At 36.7% G+C, this 23,193-nt stretch overlaps 1 protein-coding gene across 1 annotated transcript in view; it reads right to left on the reverse strand.

Annotated features, from left to right (window-relative positions):
* LOC139960684 (voltage-dependent T-type calcium channel subunit alpha-1G-like) overlaps window positions 1–23,193 on the reverse strand; it is a 202,711-nt gene that overhangs the window by 84,531 nt on the left and 94,987 nt on the right. The window contains exons 4-8 of the mRNA XM_071959235.1: window positions 17,965–18,068; window positions 12,286–12,457; window positions 10,895–11,171; window positions 8,071–8,163; window positions 2,723–3,488 (exon numbers count right to left, since the gene is read on the reverse strand). Of these exons, the coding sequence (XP_071815336.1) occupies window positions 2,723–3,488; window positions 8,071–8,163; window positions 10,895–11,171; window positions 12,286–12,457; window positions 17,965–18,068 (1,412 nt within the window). The remainder of the gene's footprint in view (window positions 1–2,722; window positions 3,489–8,070; window positions 8,164–10,894; window positions 11,172–12,285; window positions 12,458–17,964; window positions 18,069–23,193) is intronic.

Here is a 23,193-nt window from a genome sequence, read left to right on the forward strand (position 1 = left end):
AAAATTGAACATGATAGAAATTGGAACAATTTGCGCCTCACAGCGAGGAAAATCAGCCATGTTTTTGTTTGTCATGTTCCAATTCCTTCCAACAAGAAATCAGACCAAAATATTTTGCTTTTTACAACTGATGGCATCCGAATCCTCCTGACTATCTTTTAAATGCTTTTTCCCCTCATTTTCCTGTTATTTTAAGAGTTTTCATTGTCATTTCCCAAAAGTACACACATCCAATTCTGTCAAAGTTTTGTGAGCTAGCCTAGGATTGACTTCTTTGTTTTTCTAGTCATTAATCGTGGGCTAAACACCTAGGCAGCCAGAAACCTCGGCCGACAGGGAGAGTGTAAGTAAATGCACCTGCTGATATGTTACTTTCCTTAATTTCAATGTTGACACCTGCAAATGCCAGAAAGATAAATTAAGATCTCGGAACATAGAGACAGCCATAAATGTCAGGTAACGAGGGGTTCTGTCCGAAAACGCTTTCACGGACTATCTCGCACTTAAACACAGAACTTGCCGTGTATGGGAAAACATTACGCTCTTTTAAGCAAGTATAAAATAAAGGGTGAGGTTTTCTGAAGAGGAAGAAACACTTGAAGTCAAATATGTTCGTACCAGACTGGCTGATGACTGTAAACACAATACGCTGCGCAAAACTTTGGATCATAGTTTGCTGTTAAATATGTAGTCGTAAATAACCCACGCCATTTATCAGACGTTAGCATGCAGTAAACTCCGAATTGCAAATAGTATATTATACACATTGACGTTGTATAAGGCGTTTTCAAGTGAAATCCCACAGTTACCGCATCGGTCAACACGATAATTAGAATAAAACAACAACAAGGACACCAAATGAATGAGAAAAGCACCTTTGGTCAATGCTATAAACACAAGAATATATCAACAAGGACACCAATTGAATGAGAAAGGCACATAGTTTTCTGTTAGGAAGTGTAATCACTAGGATGTTAAATGAGGGAGGGGGGTGATATCATAGGGGGATATCTCCAGTCAATATAGCTTTGGAGGGATTTTCAAATTTTGGGGGATTTTCAATTTTTGGGGGGGGGGAGAGAAGGGATTTCATTATGTTAGTAGTTAGATGTACAGTACGTACCTATGCCCGTACCGAGATTCAGCACACATATAGTACATACGGTGCAGTACAAACGGTCGACCATTGCGACTTTTACACACTGTGCAGTGCCGCACTCTTGAAGCCAGTGTTTTCTTATTGGAAAGATTTGACCAATCACATTACAAAAAAAAAACTCCAATTCATATCCCAATTTTGTCTGTCACTGAAGTCAAATTAAAAGATATCGCTACTGCCATAAAGTACATAAGATCTTCAATATAACTGTAGGAAATGCTGAAATATCACTGTAAATTGGGAATCAAATGCCGAGACCTTCTAACTACGGGCGATGTTATCACATCCAGATATGCTGATTAGATAATTGAATGATCGCCTCCTACAAAGGAAGTTTAAATTTTTTCCCTTCGGCTAAAAAGGTCTTTGGAATAAAGACCATAAATGACCATGGGTTGCTTTTAGTTTTTTATAGCCAAACTAAAAATATTCATCACAGGTGAGTTGGCATAAGTATAATAATAGCTATTGAAAGGACCCTGAACCAAATCAACTCTTAAACTGACCCAAAGCAACCAACATTTAATAAGCAGCTATTTGTGTTGTGTCATCTAAAACAATAATTTGCAATATTGGCTAAAATAGCCAAGAGTGTGTATGCTGGAGATTGCGCCAGTTGATCAGAATTCTAATTCCTCCAAGAGACTAGACTAGAGGACAGGAGTGGGGTCATTTTTGCACCAACTGATGAACATTTGACCATCCTCACACCAGGATATACTGAAAACCAGGTCTGGGGTCATGTGTGCAACACCTGATCAGAAATTGATGGCCCGTACAATGTAGGACTGAAAGCAAATTTGGTATAAAAGAAACTACCATTTTACACTGTACCTTATAGCAGAATTTAAGCATAGTCAAATAGTCACTCTTTTCTGGCTATTATTATTCCAAATGAGATTTCAATAGATCAAACCATATGCAACAAATACATGTGAATGGACCGTATGCTGATATAGGCGTCCCTTGCATTGTCACTAGGCACTTGTTAATCAATGAATATGTTAATAAACAGTATTGTACTGACATTTGTGTTCATTGTCAGGCCCTGCTGGAAAGTGCAGAATGATTGTTATCAAGCGAGTCATTAAATTCACTGAATATTCATTATATAAAGGTCTACGTGGTATACCCAATTTTGCGTCCCAAATTGCCAGGCACTGTTCGTTAAGTGCAGAAGGATGACATTAATCCACTGAATATGCAATACATGCAAGTCCAAAAGGTATACTGACCTATATGCTGCTTGTTGCCGGGCACTGCTGGTAAGTGCAAAAGTGTTGTATTCAAATAAGTCAATAAATTCACTGAATATGCAACAGCTACAAGGCAACTTGGTATACTGACCTTTGTCGCCAGGCACTGCTGGTAGGTGCAAAAGTATTGTATTCAAATAACTCAATAAATTCACTGAATATGCAATAGCTCCAAGGCTAGTTAGTATGCTGACCTTTGTGGCCCTTGTCGCCGGTCACTGCTGGTAAGTTCAGAAGTGTTATATTCAAATAACTCATATAAATTCACTGAATATGCAACAGCTTCAATGCAAGTTAGTATACTGACCTTTGTGTCCCTTGTCGCCGGTCACTGCTGGTAACTGCGGAGGGTTCTGATGGTTCTCCGTGCACAGCTCTTTCCATCGTTCGGCTAGTTTGCCTGCTTTGACTCCTTCCTCTATGTTATACTTGGCTAGTAGAGCGTTCTGCGTCGAGTCCTTGGAGTTTGTGGTCGGCGGATAGTTGATGGAGGACGCCCGGTGTATGGAAAGCGTGCAGTTCGCGTGGCTATGCGGGGAAGACTTGGAATGAACACACTCGGGATATAAAGGATAATTTAACTTAGATAGATGCTCTGTGCAATAACTTATAGAATGGAACGACTCACTGTTGGGGACTATGTTACTACTTTTATGCTTTAGGACGCCCGAATGTCTCTCGCTGGGGTCGTCGCCGCACCCTTGCCCGTGAGCCCTACCCCCTCTGGGGCTCCCATTGCCTACGTGGTAATGATGGGATGGGTCCGGCGTGGCTTTCTTCTTCTTCCTCCTCCTCCTCCGCAATGTCAGCGCCGGCATGACCTTCCCCTGCCGTTTGCTCTGCATACGTTTCCGCCACCTGCGAAACCTTCGCTTTCCCTTACGCATCAGGTGACTGATGTATTTTAAGATTTCGTCGTAGCAACTGCCCAGCTCGCTGTTGCTCGTCAACGTACTGCTGGACTTGAATCTCCTCCTCTGCTCAGCTATCAGCCGGCTCTCCCTCTGCTTTGTCTCCGAAAACTGGGTTGCTATGACAACGAGGCATAAATTTATAAGAAAAAAGGCACCAATCTGTGGGAAAGGAAAACATTTACCAAAACAAATTTTAATGACTATTTAAAAACACTTGAATGTATAACATGAATTTTGGAAAAGGGGAAAATATGGAATTTTGGAGTTGATTATTCTCATAAATAGAAGATGAATACTCACCAAAAATGTCACTCATAACATACTGATACCTTATACTTAGTTCCCTATACTTAGCACCAATACCATATACGGTAGTTTTATTATGTTCTATTATATTATATATTATATTATAATATATGATATATTATTTTTGTATTTGTATTTTTAATCATACTGACTTTGTTAGCCCCATCCTTTTCTAAACCAAAAAATTAAAATCAAAATTAACAGTCGACTAACACTAAATTATGGAAATTTAGAAAGATCCAACTTAATATTACACCTAAGAAATTTGGTTGGAATTTTTTTTCTTTTCTAAATCTCATAACCATTTGACGTTTGCTTTAATTCTATAAAAATATATTAAATTAAATTCTGTCAGATTTTGTAAAAACATATCTGCAATGATGACCATGAGTGAAGCTAAATAACGTCTAGTCCTTACGTTCAGCCCCAATATCATCCCAATTCTTATTTTGCTCGAATAGATATATTTTCCCCGACAAACCATGACCAGTGTGTGTGCAGTTTGCAAGATTTGTTTCCTTTACATCTGCGAGTGACGTAAAAATTTTCTTTGCCTTTTATAACTTTGGGCGCCTTAAATTTCCAGTTCAACGAGCACTCGTCTCTGACGTAGGTTAAATAATCTGATTTTGTAGTCCAATAATCCTTAGTTTGACTCTCTCTGGGTACTGCACAGGTATTAATAGCTACAATACAGTTACATAGCTTTCATGACAGCGAGAAGGAATGTATGTCACATTGCCAAGCATTTTTTTGTTTCCCCCAGCGCCTTCATAGGAGAAAAAAAAACATCTTAGAATCTTTCTCTTGAAGGTCATATCAAGGAGATTTACAAATATATAGAATTTATCTGTGATTTAGATCACATGTGGTTGCAACTTTTACCGCGTCCGATCATTTCACAGGTGTGATCATGTGGTAAGGTAAATATGTTTATTATGTAAACATATATACGTAATGTTATATACAGCTTTTGCTTGCCTTTCTGTAAGAATGTTTCTTACTGCAAATAGCATGAAACTGCTCTTGTCACAATGATAAGGACTGCAGCTTAAAACTAGATACTCAAAGGCATAGCTAGCTGGCCTCCCAAGCACTGTCGTTTTATGGGTCATCTGTACTATAAAAAATATGCTAGAAAACACATCAAGTAATGGTCACTCATGTGCAGACTTCAAGAGGCATTTTACTGCCATTCTCAGAGCACTTATTCCTCTCTTAAGCTTTGAATATTCAAATACAACCCTCCACTATTTCAGGTAGTAACTTGGAGCATCCAAGCCTCCAGCAAAAGTACTTTAGTAGAAATTTTCTAGCATAGTAAATTTGGGACCAATATTCATAAGTTTAGGCCTGTAGGTAGAGCTATATGTATTGTAACAGCTGTTAAGCATAAAGTTAAGACTTCATCCAGAAACTGGCATTATTTTCTTTTTTTGTTTAATACTTTATAGTATTTTCAAACCACTTTTGACTTTCCAGTATTCCTTGGATGGGCTGATCTGGGAGACCTTATGTATATTTGAACAGTTTACATGTAAAATAGCATTCATCAAGTTTTTAACCTTCAGTCAGTATAACAAAAGTGATACGTTAAAATTTTACTATTTGCTGTTTCGTACATGTCAGACATTTTATTTTAATATTATCAATAATATTTATAATCAATGAACTTGAAAGTATAACATGCAATGCTCCCAATAAGAAGCACATGACCAATATGGAAAGATTCGATTTTTTCTTTAGCAAGAAGAAAGACTGCTGACATTGCTTGGATATGACTTGTCAGAATGAAATATTAACTATAAGTCTGCATGTTTCAATTCACCTCAGAAACAGGCCCTTTTTGAAAATGACAACCGGGTCACATGGATTTTTACTTTCATGTGGTAAGGATCAAGTACAAGATACTGTATGTAAACGCACATTAGGAATCTACACACTGCATGATGCAACCTTTTTAATACTTATTGTATCACTGCCCTACATGCTTGTGGCAATTATGTCAGAATTGGATGATAGTTTGCGATAATTCTGCTTGAGTAAGAAAGAACAAACAGTGATTAAATAACATAGGGAAATATTTGTGACTTTCTTAGTTAGTTGTTAAATTTCTCTTTTTTGACCCTTACACTTCTTGCAAATTTTCGAATTATTTGTATCCAATTCATTGTAGCCTCCTTACAAAGGCATTCTTACTAAGTGGCGACCAAAGATCCTAAGACAAAACAAAATATTAATAAATGGAATATAGAATATACTTGAAACCGTCACCAAACTGAGAACACAATTTGAAACAACAGGAGTGTAAGTGAGATACAATTATGTAACTAATACCTTATTTTCTTTGAAACTACTCAAATTTCATGTGCTAGGCCATACAACATTTTCACACAATTATATCGACTAACCGCTACAACAAGAGGTTCATCAAATTCCCTTCAATCACAAACAAAAATTTTCTAACACTATCACAAAGAAATGTGACAAAATAGTTTTTAAAAAAATTACAAAAGGAGAAAATCAGGTCTAAATGTGTACTAATATTTGTTTTGAGATACTATGAACTTTGATCCCAAATTCCTACCTATCCTCGATATTAAATGCCCGACCTTCATTAGTGTGGAGCATGTTTTCCTCCCAACCTGAGCAAGATGGGTTATAGGGTTTAAGTAAAAGCACCTTATCATTGATAGTCTGACTAACAGACAGACAGACAGACAGATTGACTGACTGACTGACTGATAGTATGCATCAAATAAGCCAACTACACAAGACAGGTCTTATTCAAGAAAACACATTTGAGAGTGCAAGTTCAATAACATTAGTTTGTTAAATCTTTAATTCAAGAGGATATTTTGTTTTGTGAGAAATACGTTAGCTCACTTTGTTTTTAACTTCTTGGTAATTAACTTGAAGCAATTGTTTTGATATATTTCTGAGTTATTTCAAAACTTATTTTTTATTATTTGAAATGCACTATGGGTTATATTTTCAGATAACTTTTGAATTTTGAGGTTTGCCTAACAAAACTCTTGAAATTTTCAGACTTTATCCTTTAATTTGTTTGATACTGTCAACTATCTTAAACTACACTTTTAAGTGTGATCCTTGAAGCGGAAATAAATCCTGTTTCTTAACGTTAAAGAAAATTTGTCTTCAAAATATTAATTTCCATTCATCAGATCTACACACCCTCTCAAAAAAATTGATCAGCAACAGGCTGTTTGAAATAGAACAGACCTGTTAGAAAACTGTTTTGATGCATTATGGGTAATTTTAGAGAAGAATCGCTGAAAAACGACTGAGTGCTATTAAGTGCAAGTTGTTATAACGACACATGTGATACAGCCTTACATGCAAAATGTCAAGTTAAAACGACAAACGGACGAGGTCCGCGGCATTCACGATAACTTACGACACTACACACAACACTGACTGCATGATAAGACAACATTGAACCATAAACACAGTATCACCACCTACGACACTCACATGCTGTATGACATTAAAACAAGTATATATCAAGTGATATTCATTCGCACAATCAAGTAAAAACAGACAAATATTGATTACACAGGCCAAAAAAACAGACGCCTTCTCATCTTAAGAGAGAATGATCGCAAAAACATTACGATTGAAATCGAGCTCTAGTTTTATAAATTGGTTCAGGGTTAAAGAAATTGTTGAAAGTATCAAACATTAAAAATTTCAAAAACGGTTGTGAAATGTTGATCACATTGATTTTTTCTTCTTTACATTTTTCTTTCTAATCATGATTTTGAAGACTATTTTCTTTCTTTCTTGTTTTTGTGGTTCTTTTGGTCGGTCAAGTATAATCATTCGTCTGCCGGTGACATGCTGAGTGCAATGCAAACATATCAATTGCAATGGGAATTTGAACATGTAACCACTTCAAATAATAAAAATGCACGGTGAAATGAACATATAAATAAATTGATGAGAAATAATACTATTAAACTACAAAACAATGATATTAATCATAGTATTAAATGCCACAAGTTTTTGACTTTATATGTTAATCCACAAATTGAAAATCTCATGAAATGGGGCTACATTTGTTATATATTTCGGTGCAAAGTTGACTATTTACTCATAATTACTAAGCAGTGTTATAGTGCCACCAACTCCCTTTAACCAACGATAATCATACCGTTGTGAAATGAAATATTTCACGAGACAAACCCCTCACCCCACCTCCCCATCTGAAATAATGTTAAAGCTGAAGCTCTCAATATGAACATTTTTCCCATCCAGCATATCTCACTGGTGCATCGTAAAATCACCTCCCACACGTCCACTGAATATTCATTCCATGATAATTCATATATGTGGATCATAAAATATCTGATCCAATTCTATATTCTCTCCCTTCTCAGAAGGGTTCGGTCTGTCGTCTGGTATTTATACTTACTACAATAAGAACAACAAAATAGGCCCAATTCCAAAAGCTATGGACGTCCTGTACATGGTACATAATGTCTGTCCAGCCCTCCATAGTAATGACCTGATCGAGGTGAGAGCCACAGAGAATAACAGAGAGACAAGAAAGGAAAAATACCAAACATGCAGATGAGCAATTGGGGTCAGTGTGAAACCATTGAAACAATAAAATAAATTAAAAAAAAAGGAAAAAGAAGCAAAATACACCAAAAAAATGACTCCAAAACAAAGAATATAATGCTCGCAATTTTCATACTAATTGAAACTTTTATTTGGGGGTGGGGGGGGGGTAAGGAATACTAGTTAAATTTTCCAATTTTTGGTACACCGTTCTCACAGATACTAAGAAATCCAGTGCCTCCTTAGATCAGTTGAAAAATTCTTAGTCTTAACTACCAACCAATACTGTGTTAAAGGATGATCCATCTTGCAGTCATACCCAGTTATTTGTGGGATGAATATTCTTCTACAAATGCCAGGAAAAACCGGAGCGACAATCTTTGCTTCAGAGTCATCTTAAAATGGTGTATTTTATTTTTCGACAGTTGCGCAACATATTCAAAATAAAAGTACAGAAAAAAAATTTAAAAAATGGACGGGTGTTAATGATGCCATGAATCCACCAAATGAAATCGTGCTTGTGATCTGGACACTTCAGCTTGTGTTTTCATGCATCTGTGGTCCGGGGGGAGGGGGAGGGGAGGGAGACCGTACTTACGATTATTAAAGCTAAAAAGTACATCCATGTCCATTGTGAATGGGTATCTTGCAGATGGTACTGGATTTCCACCCATCCTTCTAAACTTATCACCTTTAATAGGTCAAAGGTCATGATCAGAAGTGGACAGTAGAGAGAGAAAGAGACAGAAGTTATGAGCAAAACATGACGTATGAACTTTTTTAAAACAGACCACAAGTGGGGTAAAAAAAAGGGTATCTGATGGAGGTGGTGGGGGGCAGGGTGTCTGAGGGAGGTGTTGGGAGGGAAGTGGGAGGACCTGTTGTTCTGGAAAGAGATTTGTAAGAGAAGACTCTACTGTTGATGTCTCAACCATCGAGTCACACTACCAAAATAAAAGAAATGGCTTCCATGGTGTCAGAGACTAGAAAAATTCAGAAATAGTCAGAAAATAGGAAGAAAACAAAGAAAAGAGAAAATGAATTGAAAAAGGAAGGTTAGACAGTAAAAATGCAGAATTTATAGAATGCAATTCTAGAAGAACCTCAATGGTTTTATTATAAGCTTCACAGATGTCATGTTTTGACAGTGTCATAATATACCTTGATTTGTGTTGCCTAAACTAAACACTTCTGTATCAATCCATGAATTGCCCCCCCCCCCCAAAAAAGAAACTATTTTGACTGTAAGTCTGCCTTTCTCTAATAAACAATTCTCTTTTGAGTACATCTGGCATTGCTGATCATTTTGTTGAATTATATCTCAGAATAAATTACCTGCTCTCACTAACGAAGAATTGTGAATATAGAAGCAACTACTTAAGCTATATGCAAACGATACCAATATAATAAACCTTCCTCAAAAATCAGTTAAAAAGCTAGAAGTTTTATATATCCATATAACGATATATATATATAAATGTGTTTGATCACATCATTCTTGACCGTGTTCTGAGTATCTGTTTAGACTATTAACAAAGTGATTGATGTCTGCATTATGCAATGATTTGTGGCGGTCTTCCGTCTGCCTATAAATGTCACATGACTGATTCTCTAACAAATACATTTTAGTTCCTCTCTTTCGTCATGTATACATAGATAACCACTGTGGTAGTACATCTTCTTGTGCTTGTACAACCGGAGAATGTGGTAGTCGAGCAGTAGTACAATACACCACGAACTGATAAAATCTACCCACATTAAAACTAACGAAGAACCTTCCCTGCACACCCCCCCCCACCCTACACCCCTAACCCTCGTTTCATATGTGTATATCTTCCCATATACCTTGAACGGTAAAAGAATGGAGGTCACAGAGAAAATAAAGAAGTTCATAAGAAAGAGGATGAAAGTTAAAGAAAATTGAAACAACAGAATATTCATTAAAAAAAAGGAAAATAAATGATAGAATTCTGAGACGTCTTCTAAAATCACTTCTTTTAATGCTAAAGACAATAGAGGATTTACTTAATTAATGATAAAAACATGTTTCAACTACTTTAAAAGCCTGACTAATATTTAATGTATACATAGCAGGACGTCTGCCATTTTTCATCTCATAGCAGGAAATGTTTTTAGTTTCTGTTAAAATAGGATAAAAACATCATAACTTTTATACAAGTCACAATACAGAGATACAGTAACGGTACAAAAATTGTGTAAACGTACTCAATTTTCCGTTTCAGTTTTTTCTTCAGCTTCAGCCGATATTGGTGGACAACATTTCCAAAGTTTTTTAAAATATCTAAGACAAGCTGTATATTAAAAAGCTTTATAGTTTTCTAATAAACTCTGCTGTATATTTTGTAGGATACTTTCACGTCAGGTGGCTTCCAATTCAACATTTTAACTCAAATTTGAAATCTTTACAAGTCAGAAAGTCTTTTCAGATGGGAAAACCATAGATTTCTCTTGGAGGAAAAACCCACCTTACTATGACGCAGCCTGGGATCGAACCCGGAACCCTCCCAATTGGCCTCATTGCTTCAAATGCCGCCCCCTTTATCTACTCACCGTCATAAATGGTACTGGCTCTTTAATACATTACTGAAAATTACTACCAACTATAAACCAACAGTTCTAAGTTTTGTAAGAAAAAATGGAACTGCTTGACTCACCTGAAAGATAGCGATCCAAGCATAAAGTATATTATCAAACGAAATGGAACCTAGGAATGGGTTCTCGTCGCTGATTTTACAAATGGTGTAATACTGGTTCCAATCAATGCAAACCGAGTCGTTAAAGTACGAGGTGTTACCGCGGCATTCCTCCCCGTTGACTTCGTACCGCGGCTTATCCTCGTAACATTTCCTCATGCCGCTGTCGTCCGGAAAACTGCAGACGAAGTCGTCATAAGGATCGCTATATTTGAAAAAGTCTGTTAAATTGGGATTCCTGTAAAGACAGAAGATGGATGGATATTTCCCAATTCGGCCATTTTGTTTTTACAAGCCCGAAATACAAAGGATGCAAGAATCCCAATCAGAGGTCCTCTGCCTCTCCTTCTGGGATTGCTCATTAATGCCGCCTCCATCTCCGGCCCCTTTCTGGCCCCTCCCCGGCCCCCAACTCCCCATCTGACGGGCAAGAGCACCTGACCACTTTCTCACATACAGATTTAGGTGTAGGAATTTACACAGTTTATACAATGCAGCTATCATGACAACCACTGGCGGCGTTAGAACTAGTCCGAACAGGTCAAGAGAGCTGTTTTCAAATGTAGGCCATCCACACAAGATGATCACCAATCAGAGGCGGCCCGGTGCAGCGTCCAACTTTTAGTGTGCTAAACTTTTATGATACTTTTCATATTGATGCTCTCCCGCAAAGGTTCTGATATTCCTTAATTATTCCTGGACATTAACGATGTATAGTCTCTGATTCTGCCCAAAGTCTTTGTAGGTGGTTGTAGTACATATACGTGCTAACATCTCAAATGTGAGCGACCATTTGCCGTTAACTTACTAGCATATTTGGAGGCAGTGATGAAATTTCAGAGGATAAACCTCTATCCTTTTAGTGTAGATGTTGAGAGCCTACTGTACTCATCCCGGGGAACATTCACGTCACTGCGCTCTATTGCTGAAGTCTTCATTTTCCCGTAAGTATTATATGAAATGAGTTTATCTTATTCTGTATCCCACATTTAAAAATCTGCCCTTTAGTAAGACTTTCATTCTTTTTTCTCCACTGCCCACTTTTTAACCTTTCAAGGTGGTTAGTCTGTAACGTTAGCCTGTGTTTTACGTTACAATCAATTTGCCAAGCCTAGCAAAGGAAACGAGCGTGGAAACGTCACTTGCACAGCTCAAATTTCCCGCCGTCCACCGCGAGAGTATTTTAAAATGCCTGAGGCAGGTTCACTGTTATGGCAGTGGTATTAAAGGGCGCATTTTCAAATGATATTTCCCTGGGCATCTAATTGACCTAATCGGTCCTCCAGGACTGTATCCCCATGCCACCCCCCCACCCCTCTCATCAAGCCCTGCCAGCTGCACTCTTTACTTACCCAGAAGAAATTTGATCGTCTGGTAAATCCAGAAAGCACCTCTGGCGTAGCTTCCCACTCCATAATTGCACACCGATGATACCAAATATAAAGAATACGAAAAAGCACAGCATGAGAACATTACCCAGCATGGGCAGCGTGTCCAGTAATAGCATCACCAATATCCGTAGACCTGCGGAACCACAAGGAGGTACATGGGTATTAATCCATTAATGATTTAAACTAATTAGCAAAGCGATTATCATTCTGATGAACACGAAAGAAAGAAAGAAATAAAGAGAAACAAAGAACAAATTTAGATTGCAAGGTCGCTCTAAAAAAGTCGAGGTGTTATTGGGCAAGAGACCTGGTACCAACATCACCATGCAGAGAGCATTGTGGTTCTAGTGGTTAAGGCAGTGGACTTGTGATCTAAGGCTCGCAGGTTCGATTCCTGGCCAGATCGTTACGTTGGGTCCTTGTGCAAGGTAGTTAATCTCCATTGACTCTCTTCACTCAGGTGTTTAAATGAGGAATCGCGATTTAAGTTGTAAAATATAGTTGCATGCACCAGTTTGTGAGTGCACCCTATGGGAAGTCCCCTAGTGGACCCGTATATGTGGTGCATTGTAGTGCCCCTAGGAGGGATTTGTTTGAATTGTGCACACTTTGGTGTGTGTGTGTGTGGGCGTGACAAGTTACCAATGACCAGGGGTTCAGTTGTAAAGTCAGGTGAGGTGGCCTTGGCCTCTAACAGGACTGTAAACCTTCAACTTTCACAGCCTTGCAGTATGACAAGAGAGTACATGGATAAATGGTTAATGAATTAAAGAAAAAATTGGAGCTAAAAAATTAATTGCCTCCGATAACAAAACACAAATGCAAACAAAAGAAAACTGGGTAAAAATGTTTCAAATAGAGGGCAGTGTCACTCAAAAGTGTGAAGTCATATCATACATATGGCTTGAAATGATTGACAGCTCTGTATGAATGATATATATATTGATTTCATACATATCTCTCTTTAATACATACCTGCCCCCTCCATCAACATAACCACAATTTTTAAAGCAGGTTTTCGAGTTGAGTCGGTAAAGTTTACCAGGCTTTTTGTACCAAAATCCAAATACAATGTAAGCTTGTGGTTGAGTGGTCAAGTCTCATTAGAATTAATAATAAAAAGTTTAAACGTTTTTGACATTTTTCGGATATGGATTTTACATGTGCTTCATACTGATATGAACCCCCAAATGCATGTACCCCTCGTTCTTGAAGAGAAGTATATGGTGACAACCTATAGCTATAATTTATTAACCACTGAGGGGCAACACAGATAACAATTTAGTCCCCACAAATGTCATGTACTATTTTATCTTTACAGAACTTGAAACACTTTGCAGGTTTAAGCCAAGTTTGATAAGATTCTTACCCAATGTTGGCTGGCTAACTAAAGTAACAGATTATATTTCCAGGAATATACACCTTAGTCTTTCCTTCAATGTATGACTTTGACACCAGCAGATAGCGGTAAAACAAACCACAATGTGCCAGACATTACAGACGATTCGATTAAGCACCGTAACTGCCTCAAAGCAAAAGGTACAGTTTATACCATTTCTCGGGGGGGGGGAGCAATTTTACCTCAACTCTTAGAAACATTCATTAAACAAAATCAAACTTATCAAGAAGAAAAAATAAAATAAAAAATAAAACAATATGTTTGAACAAACAAATAAAATGTGGAAGTCCTACATGTTGTTTTACTAGCAAACAACAAATATCCCAATCTAAACAGAATTGCACTCGCTTTAAAAATTCCATATGAAAAGATCCAGAACGGCATAAAGTATATCGGTGACATTTTAGGCTGCCTGTCTGAATTCGCCTCCAATCCCTCCGCGTAATTAATCATCGTATATAAACATGTAGCATCCTAGAAGAGATAGCTAGGGCAAGGCCGATGGTTTGTTGGATCTAGTCTACACTGCGCATCGGTACTGATATACAGGTGAAAACACTACCGATGTAGGTCAGCCGGTAAGCAGAGATCGTTCCATAATTAATATAGTCAAACATGGGAGTGCTTTCATATAAATGAGACTCTTAGCTCTATTTGTTCATTCTTTATTTCCCCCCTTCTGCTTGAGAATTTTATAAATTTTTATAAATTTGGCGTGGATTTGAAATACACCCTCTGTCTCTGCACATAGATATATGAGACATAAACTGAAATAGCAGACTGTAGATCTGTCCATAATGTGATCCAATAAAGATGCTATTAATATTTTAGTACTAACAGACGAAAATCTTCTTCCCTTTGTAAGAGATTTGAAGCTTCAAAGCATACGATATATCAGGGTCTTTAATTGAACCATTTTGTTTCTAATTTCAAATGTTTGATGCATATCATAGCTTAATTTGCCATAATAAAAAAATTGCCTTTATTTCTAAGACTCTTCCTCTGAAGAAAAAATTCTGTTAGGATTTTCCAATAGCTGTACATGCACAAATCTTAGGCTGAATTTGTGTCTCACATCATGAGCTGTATTTTGGGCAATAATATCGTTTAATATGGTTAATATCGTTTCAACAGTTATATTTAAGTCCAACAATTCATCCATATTTTTGTACTAACCAATCTATCCAAGTCAATCTGTAATAATTGACAGTCAGCTGTTTCCAACCTATAAGTTCAACTACTGACCCAAAGGATTAATTATAGGGTACTGCCCAGCATACTTCAATTATAAACCTATAAAGCAGATATGAAGGACTGTTAAGTGACCAGTGAATATAAATGAACTGCACACTGCCTTCGAACCTCATGGGAACAATATCTGTCATTTTAGCAGCATGTAGTTTCCTTTCCTTATATCTTTCAGCCCGTTATGTTTCAGACAAGTTGGTGCATATCTGACAATATCTGCAGGGATGTGCCCACGCTGGGCGGCACTGGGCGGCCTCACCCAGCACTAAAAAATCTCTTAAAAATCGTGAAACCCGCCCAGCACTATTTTCATCTAAAATCCCGACATTCCTAACAATATATTCAACATAAATTGGGCCTAGCCTATGCCAAAATCATACAGACTAATAATGCATCAGTTACGCATGCGAGAAACATTACTTACGGCTCTTAATCGGTCCCTTCTAAAATCTCTTTGAAACAAACTAATATCTTTTACCAGGTACGTAATATAATTCTCTAAAAAAAAATTTAAAAATGTAAATTGTTAGCAAAACTAGTACTTGTGTATGTGCTTAAAAAGCTACAAAAGTGCCAGCATTTGGCATCTGAGCACCTTCAAAAATCGAAAAATTTCTCAAAGGAGAGGGGGACACCCCTCCCCCTTAGACCACTCCCCCAGGACGGCGATCAGTATACCCGGCACTCAGGAAATCCTGGGCACATCCCAGTATCTGCATTCATCAAACTGATGTCTTAATAAGCACATTAATGCAAACACTGATTCCCATCAGCCTTTAATTATCAAGTATATTTACATCACCAGATGTGCACTTAATTAAAGCACCATTCAGAAATTAATAACGATCACATAGAGCTCTGTTCATGCATCTTTATAAACACTCGAACCGACTTAATTAAGAACATTGTTTGTATCTGTACCATGAAAATGTCCCTCGAGGGCATTCTGTGATATATGCACACAGATACGGTATTGATAATAATGTTCAAATTATACTCCACATATCAAAGTGCCAAATTTGCCAAAATTTGAAAGGAATCATTATAATTAGCAGATCATTGGTAGTTCGTAGAGGAAAATGTGATACATGCCTTTAGTCACATTTGGAGATTAATGCTTGGTGTAATGCACACTGGTGCATGTCCATCTCATCTTGGGCATAGATAGAATTAGATCAAATTTGCTATACAAATTACCTTATTCTATCTATCTTTAGGGAGGGCATTGTGGTCAAGTGGTTAAGGCAGTGGACTTGTGATCTAAGGATTACAGGTTCGAGCCCTGGCCAGATCATTGCGTTGTGTCCTTGGGCAAGGTGCTTTATCTCCATTGCCTCTCTTCACCCAGGTGTATAAATGGGGACCTGCGAGGTAACTTGTAAATATAGTTGCGTGCGCCGGTTTGTGGCTGCACCCTATGGGAAGTCCCCCGGGGGACACGTGGTTGTGGTGCACTGTGGTGCCCCAGGAGAGATTGATTGAATTGTACACACTTTGGTGTGTGGGTGTGACAAGTTACCAATGACCAGGGGTTAAGTTGTAAAGTCATGTGAGGAGGCATTAGCCTCATACAAGACTGTAAACCTTCAACTTTAACTTTTTAGCTAAACTTGCCAAAAGGGTCAAAGCTTTATAGCGATCAAAAGCAAAATACTACCTTAAGGTTATAAATGGCACTATGCTGATTCAATTTTGTAAATGAATGTAATCTTATCTTTCAGGAAAGGCTTTTTGGACTACTCTCGGTCATTCCAATCGTTTTCATAAACGCAACTTTATGAAAAGTTTGCAAACTAAACGACTGCAAGCATTTTATGCAACTTTTTGATACAAAATCCTAGTTAAAATAATGAGATACGGGAATGACGTACATTTGCATAATTATTTACTAGTCACTTGTAACTAGATTATATTTCTGAATATCATAAACTGAGTGTCATGAACTGAGTGGGGGTCAGGCATAAAAAATCTCCCTGCTTCATTATTCCTGGTTCAATTTTTACACTGACAAACATGTATGTACGGAGTGACTTTATACTGCAGAGGTGTTTATATGTACATAAAAACAATATCTACAGTATATGCAGTGATCTAAATTAAATTCACTGTTTTCATATTGATTTTCCTTCCACCACTTCCTCCCCTCCCCTCCCACACCCGTTTGCTTAATATTCTCCTCATTTTGTCATTATTACTTTCCTTATATTTCTTAATGTCTTTCTTACATATCTGTTTACATCTAGGTGGAAATAAATTTTGAACCTTTGTGTTCAACGTGATGGATTTTATGTCTTCTCGAGTTCTCACAGTATGTATATTCGTGTAAGAACAACAACTGAACAATTCTCAAAACATGCAAGGTCACTTAGGAGGCATTACCCCTACATGGTCTCTAAAATGTAATGTATTTGAAGATACAAAGATGCATTATGAGGTCTTTGAACTTGATCAAGCGGTTTACTAATCCGCACTGTGTGAAGGACATTAATCGCAGTAGGTGCACCACCTCGTTATTATTTTGTTCCTGTGGTAAATAGACCGACTGACGATAAACAAGCTGACACAAATAGTCGATAAATACCATTAATATAATCCGAGGCGTAAATATCCATGTCTGAAAGAAGATATAATTAGTGTGGGTTTTGGCCAAATTTTGGGATGATAACCAGTATTCCTGTGGGTATTATATACTGCATATGTATTAGTTTCATTTCAAATGAACAGTGGAGAAAAAGATATGAAAAAAAAATTGGATTTGCTTCAAGTCTCGTGATTGATACTGACAGGAAGAAAATGTCTGAATGACAAACTTCTATGACGTAAAGAAATCATTTATTACTATATAGCTAAAAGAAACAAAACTAGAAAAGAGAGAGTTAAGGTTTGTATTCAGATCGTTTGCACCTATAGACTGAAAATCAAATGAACAATTTATTAAAAGTAAAATTGCTTGGCTTTACAAAATTAATATATTTATATGTATATGTACTCACTTGGTATTCTGTTAATTGCTCGTAAAGGTCTGAGCACCCTAATAGTTCGAATTGCGGATAGATTCAAGTTCATGGACTCCATATCAATTGCATATTCCGCAATCCTACAAAATAAATAGAAGGAAAAAACAAATAGTGGAATGGTCAGTTATTATAATTTGTGTTGACAATCAACTATATCCCAAAGAAAATGCAAAGTATCATAGTAATGTATGAAATATCGATGGTGTTTGGTAAAATACACGCTGAAAATGAAAAGAAACGTCTATCATCACATGCATCCATTTAAAGATGACCTTTGGGTTTACTTATACTCCTACTATCAGCACAGTTGACCGATTCAATTACTTCATTTCCATGGAAGCTTGCGGGGAATGCAATGTTTGCATTCAGAGCCCTCACACGGGGGTGGGGGGGATGGTGTTAAAGGGGAAGGTAGAAGGAGGGGTAATCAGCACCCGGTATAAGGGACGGTGGTAGAAAAGGGAAGGGGATGGGAGTAATGTTCATAGAACTGATTTACATCACATCATATGACATTAGTCTGAATCTAAACCTAATTCAGCTCTTACAATGCTGTAATTCTCCTCACCGTCTACCGATATATAATTTTGTCATTTTATGGACTTATTATGGCATAAATCAGACAATTCAATCATGTACCATTCTCATGATATTTCAATACAATCCAATAATTACAATTATGTAGCATTCTATTGCTTTTCTTCAAATTCCATAAATATGGTTTACTCTAACTTTACAAAATTGTTCCAGATATCGTTATCATTTTCCTCTATATATTACTGGGATTTTATCTTTTTCAGTTTTAAATACCAGGATGCAAGTAGCCCATATAAAAAGAGCCTACAAACACATATAAAGCTAAAATGTTATTAAAACATTTTTATGGGCTCATAGTGCTAGAACACGATCATGATGAGAATGTGCCTGTATGCATTCTCTCAGGTTAAAAAATGAAATGATTGAGGACGTACCCAGGGAGAAACTGGAAACTGTTGTGGTGAGTTTTTTATTTTTATTAAACCTAAAGCGTGCAACATAAAAACACTTCATCAAATGTCAAATGACTACCTTTGGTTTTTTTCTTTATTTTTCCTTTTTCGACCGAATGCGCAAATATCTTTTGGAGAAAAGATGGCAAGTACATTCAACTTGTATGACCAATCATATGTTAGGGATTAGACACGTGTCATGGGAAGTGTTTGCCTTGTACAGGCTTACGTTCTGGACAAGTTCGTACTTCAAACGGCTCTCAAAGAGGTGAGGCTGCAAAACAAGTACAGGAAACATGTGCAGAGGGCGCTATATAGCTTAGTTTAGGTACTACACTAAAAGAAATGAAAATCTTTTCAAATTTTTAAACTCGGCTTTGTGACGTTCAAAATTTTTGAAATTTGACGCTATCCCTACAATGACTTAATTTCCATAACATTAATTGCAGCTCGAACATAATATTTCGTATAGAGTAACCAGAAAAACAAGTCCAAACACTTGGCGGCTGTCCAATTAACTCTGTGCGTGAGATTTAAGACAGTTACAGTATAATATAAAGTGTCTGGGTGATAAACTGTTGAGCATGGAATTAACTCATTTTCCACTCGTCCCATTAAAATTCGATGGTGATAAAATCCAGGCAGGGTTAATCACTGCAATCCATTTTTTTGTTGTTGGAATAACACTAGATATCAAAGCAAGTTTAGAGAAAGTATGTGTCCAAAAATGAAAAACTGATTTAAAGGAATCTTGGCAGTACTATAAATTGAGGGGCACTATGGTAAGTTTCCATCCACAACGACATCTTCTAGCTAGTCTTAATTTTACTTAAAAATTGAACTATCAAAATTAAATATTCCACGTAAATAAACCAATGATGATGATTATGAATAAAATGTGCCATTTTTTGTAGTGAATTCAATACATAGATTAATAATAACCATAACAATAATAGTAACAATAAATATAAAAAAGGACAACAATAGTAACTATGACAAAGAAAATAATAAAAGTAACAATACTGATAATAATAACAATAATAATACACCATTTAAAAGCATTAATAATTAAACAAATATATATGTCAACTCCTCTGAATGAAGGAAAATATGAACAAACTTTGAACATGAGAAGGGTAGAAGATTAATGAAATACATAAATTAATCCAGTATATTGTGTACCTTTTCTTTTCTTTTTGTGCTCTTTTTCTCTTTAAATTTTGCTCTTTTTCTTTTTATATTTGCCATTAACAATGATCATGTTTGAAACAGAAAGAACTTTCAATTTTAGTTGTTCCAAGACAATCTCATAACTTGAGAAAAATTGAAATAAAAAAAATAAAATAAAAAACAATGAAATAGAAATTGCCCAGTTTAGATGAAGAAGGTAAAACAATGAGATGTGAGTTAATGGTTTCACACTCCGATGCAAAATGCACGTTCTTCCACTTCCAACATCATTGACCACGTTTTCAAGAGTAGTACTACAACAACAAGTACTTAAGAGATTTGAAATATTAACAAAATGAGTTATTTTGGGGCACAAACAGGCTAAAAGTTATTTTCATGTTTCCTGAGTACTCATTGTTCAATCTTGACATGATTTGAAAGGAAATGTGACTGATTTGTTCAATTGTTATATTTTTTTATTTTAATTGTTTTTTTCTTCATTTTCAAAATTTGACTGTTACAATTTTTCAATGTTAATGAAAGTGTTGGGGCTTTGGTTGATCTGAGGGCTGAAGTTCTGAGGGCTGAACATCTGAGGGCTGAAGATATGAGGGCTGGAGGGCTGAAGATCTGAGGGCTGAAGATCTGAGGGCTGAAGATATGAGGGCTGAAAATCTGAAGGCTGAAGATCATCAAAGAAAGTTTTCCTAAAAATTAACTCCTTTTGTTCTGTGAATTTCATTCCACAGTCGCCCAAAGATATAAACAGAGAGCACAATAGAAGCAAAATGCACAATGAATGAACATAAAAATTAATACTTATAATATATAATAGAAAATCATCAGAATGAAATAAAAATAATCAGAATAAAAACAGACAGCTATAAGAAAGAAACCTTTCACAATCATTACTGTGAATTTGTTAGAAGGCTTCACAATATTATAGGACAGCCTGCATTTTAATGTAGTGGAAAAGTGGAAATGATATGAAGGTCATGACTTATAGTGTTGTAAGTTTATGTTTCCGAGACTTTTGCATGTCTTTGGAAGATGATCATACAACTCATTATACCATATCAATTAAAAACCTATACCTAAGTTATCTTTTTCCAGATTGCCAAAAAATTAAAACTTTCACTCATTTCTCAGTAAACTTACTACAATATTTATCGTAAATATATCGTAAATACGACATGGCGTTATCACTAACTATTAAACCACTAAGATACAATTCCTTCTTCACACAGACTTTTATTTTACAAATTACGAAGAGTATTCTATTCCAGATCTTCTCTTTATCCTCCCCCTCCGCCTCTCCCACACTCCCAAGGATGGAAAAGTTTCCCTTTTGTAAGGTAAATTTATGGTCATGTCCATGTACAAGCAGAGAGAGATCGAAAGAATTTTATCTAACTTTAAAAACAATAAGACAATGACTGTTATAGCCCTTTTTAGCAAAAACAAAGTTCCTGCCAAATGCCACTGTAGATAGCGGCACTGTAGATAGCACCACTGTTGATAGCGCCACTGTACATCTAGCCACTGTACATCTAGCCAATATAATTTACCATGGAAGGCAGATGACAGGCTTAATTCAGCATATCCACCTTCATTGCTATCAAAACCTATCTTAGATATAACAATCTTATAGATAGATTGATTTGATGTCTCATCTATGCATGCATCAATTGTTTTATCTTATTCTGTTATTTTCTAAAGTTCATTTTAAATATTCAATCGTGTACCTCACTATACAGACAGATTGTATATATAGTAGAGTGATATTGCAGATTACCACGGCAGCAAAGTCACTGACCTGACTGGCAAATTTTCAAAACAGCAGTCAGCTAATAGCTCAGTCACGCATTCATCTCTAGCTAGAGAGAACACAGTTACAGTAGAGAGAGACACGATAATGTCTGAAATACTCCAGCTGGTAGTGAAGTCTATGCTAACTCTATGCTGATATCCCTTAGCAACAGTACAGTGGACTTGTATTTCACTTATGTGTTTAAAGCTAGCATGTTTGCTATGCAATGCATGTTACAGTATATTTAGTGTACATACTAATATGCATGTTACTTAATTGACATGATCTGTGTTTTTTCCAAGATTCCATCTTGTTTGTCCCAAAAACTCCACATTTGTTCTAGAGACTGACATACTGAGAGAGATTTCCATACGGTGGCTGCAATAAAGAGACAACTTGAGACCCGGGATAATTATACATTATCCCCAGGCCCCCCTTTGAGGACATCATTTCTCCTTACTAATTTTGTAAAATGTAATCATCCTTCATACCATATTTCCCCAGGCCCTCTAATAGACCAGAACCCTGAGGTTGTAGCTCCGGACCCCGAGCTTGTAGCTCCGGACCCCGGGGTTGTAGCTCCGGACCCCGGGGTTGTAGCTCTAGACCCGGGGTTTTAGCTCTGATCCCCTCCCCCCCGTCTCGTCAGGACTGACTTAATACTGTATACATCGTATGAATTTTTACTGCTTGTGCTAAAAGTCTGATGTCTATGCTACTGGTGGTAATAGTTTTACTTTAGTTGTTTGTCAAACAAATTACTGAAATTACACTGCATGTTCTTCTGACCTATTTCTAATTGGTAGCAAGTAATTAATTACCAGATTACCTTAACTAAAAATACAGAGCACCCCCCTCTATCCCCCCACACACCCCTGCTTACTTTCTATGCAACAATAACTGACACAATCATTGCACGATTCCATATCCATGAAATAACATTCCCTACAGCCCTTTCTTTTCTGTCAAGAACAGCAAATTAAATTATCACACAACTTGATAATTTATGTGACATTATAACCCAGAATAGCTACCACCAAGTTTGTTTTTTGTTTTCCTTCCATTTCTCATGCACGATTCAGAAAGAAAAAAATAGAAAAGAAGAGAAGTGAGAGAAATGCTGAAAATGGAGATGGATGAACTTGAAAGGTGGAAAGAAGAGTTTTATGACCTCCCCTGATGAGAGCAATCACTTTCATCTTCCGAGCCCGTATCAATAATCTGGTTGATGGTGAA

This window comes from Apostichopus japonicus, chromosome 19 (assembly GCF_037975245.1).
Source record: "Apostichopus japonicus isolate 1M-3 chromosome 19, ASM3797524v1, whole genome shotgun sequence".
Classification (NCBI taxonomy): domain Eukaryota; kingdom Metazoa; phylum Echinodermata; class Holothuroidea; order Aspidochirotida; family Stichopodidae; genus Apostichopus; species Apostichopus japonicus.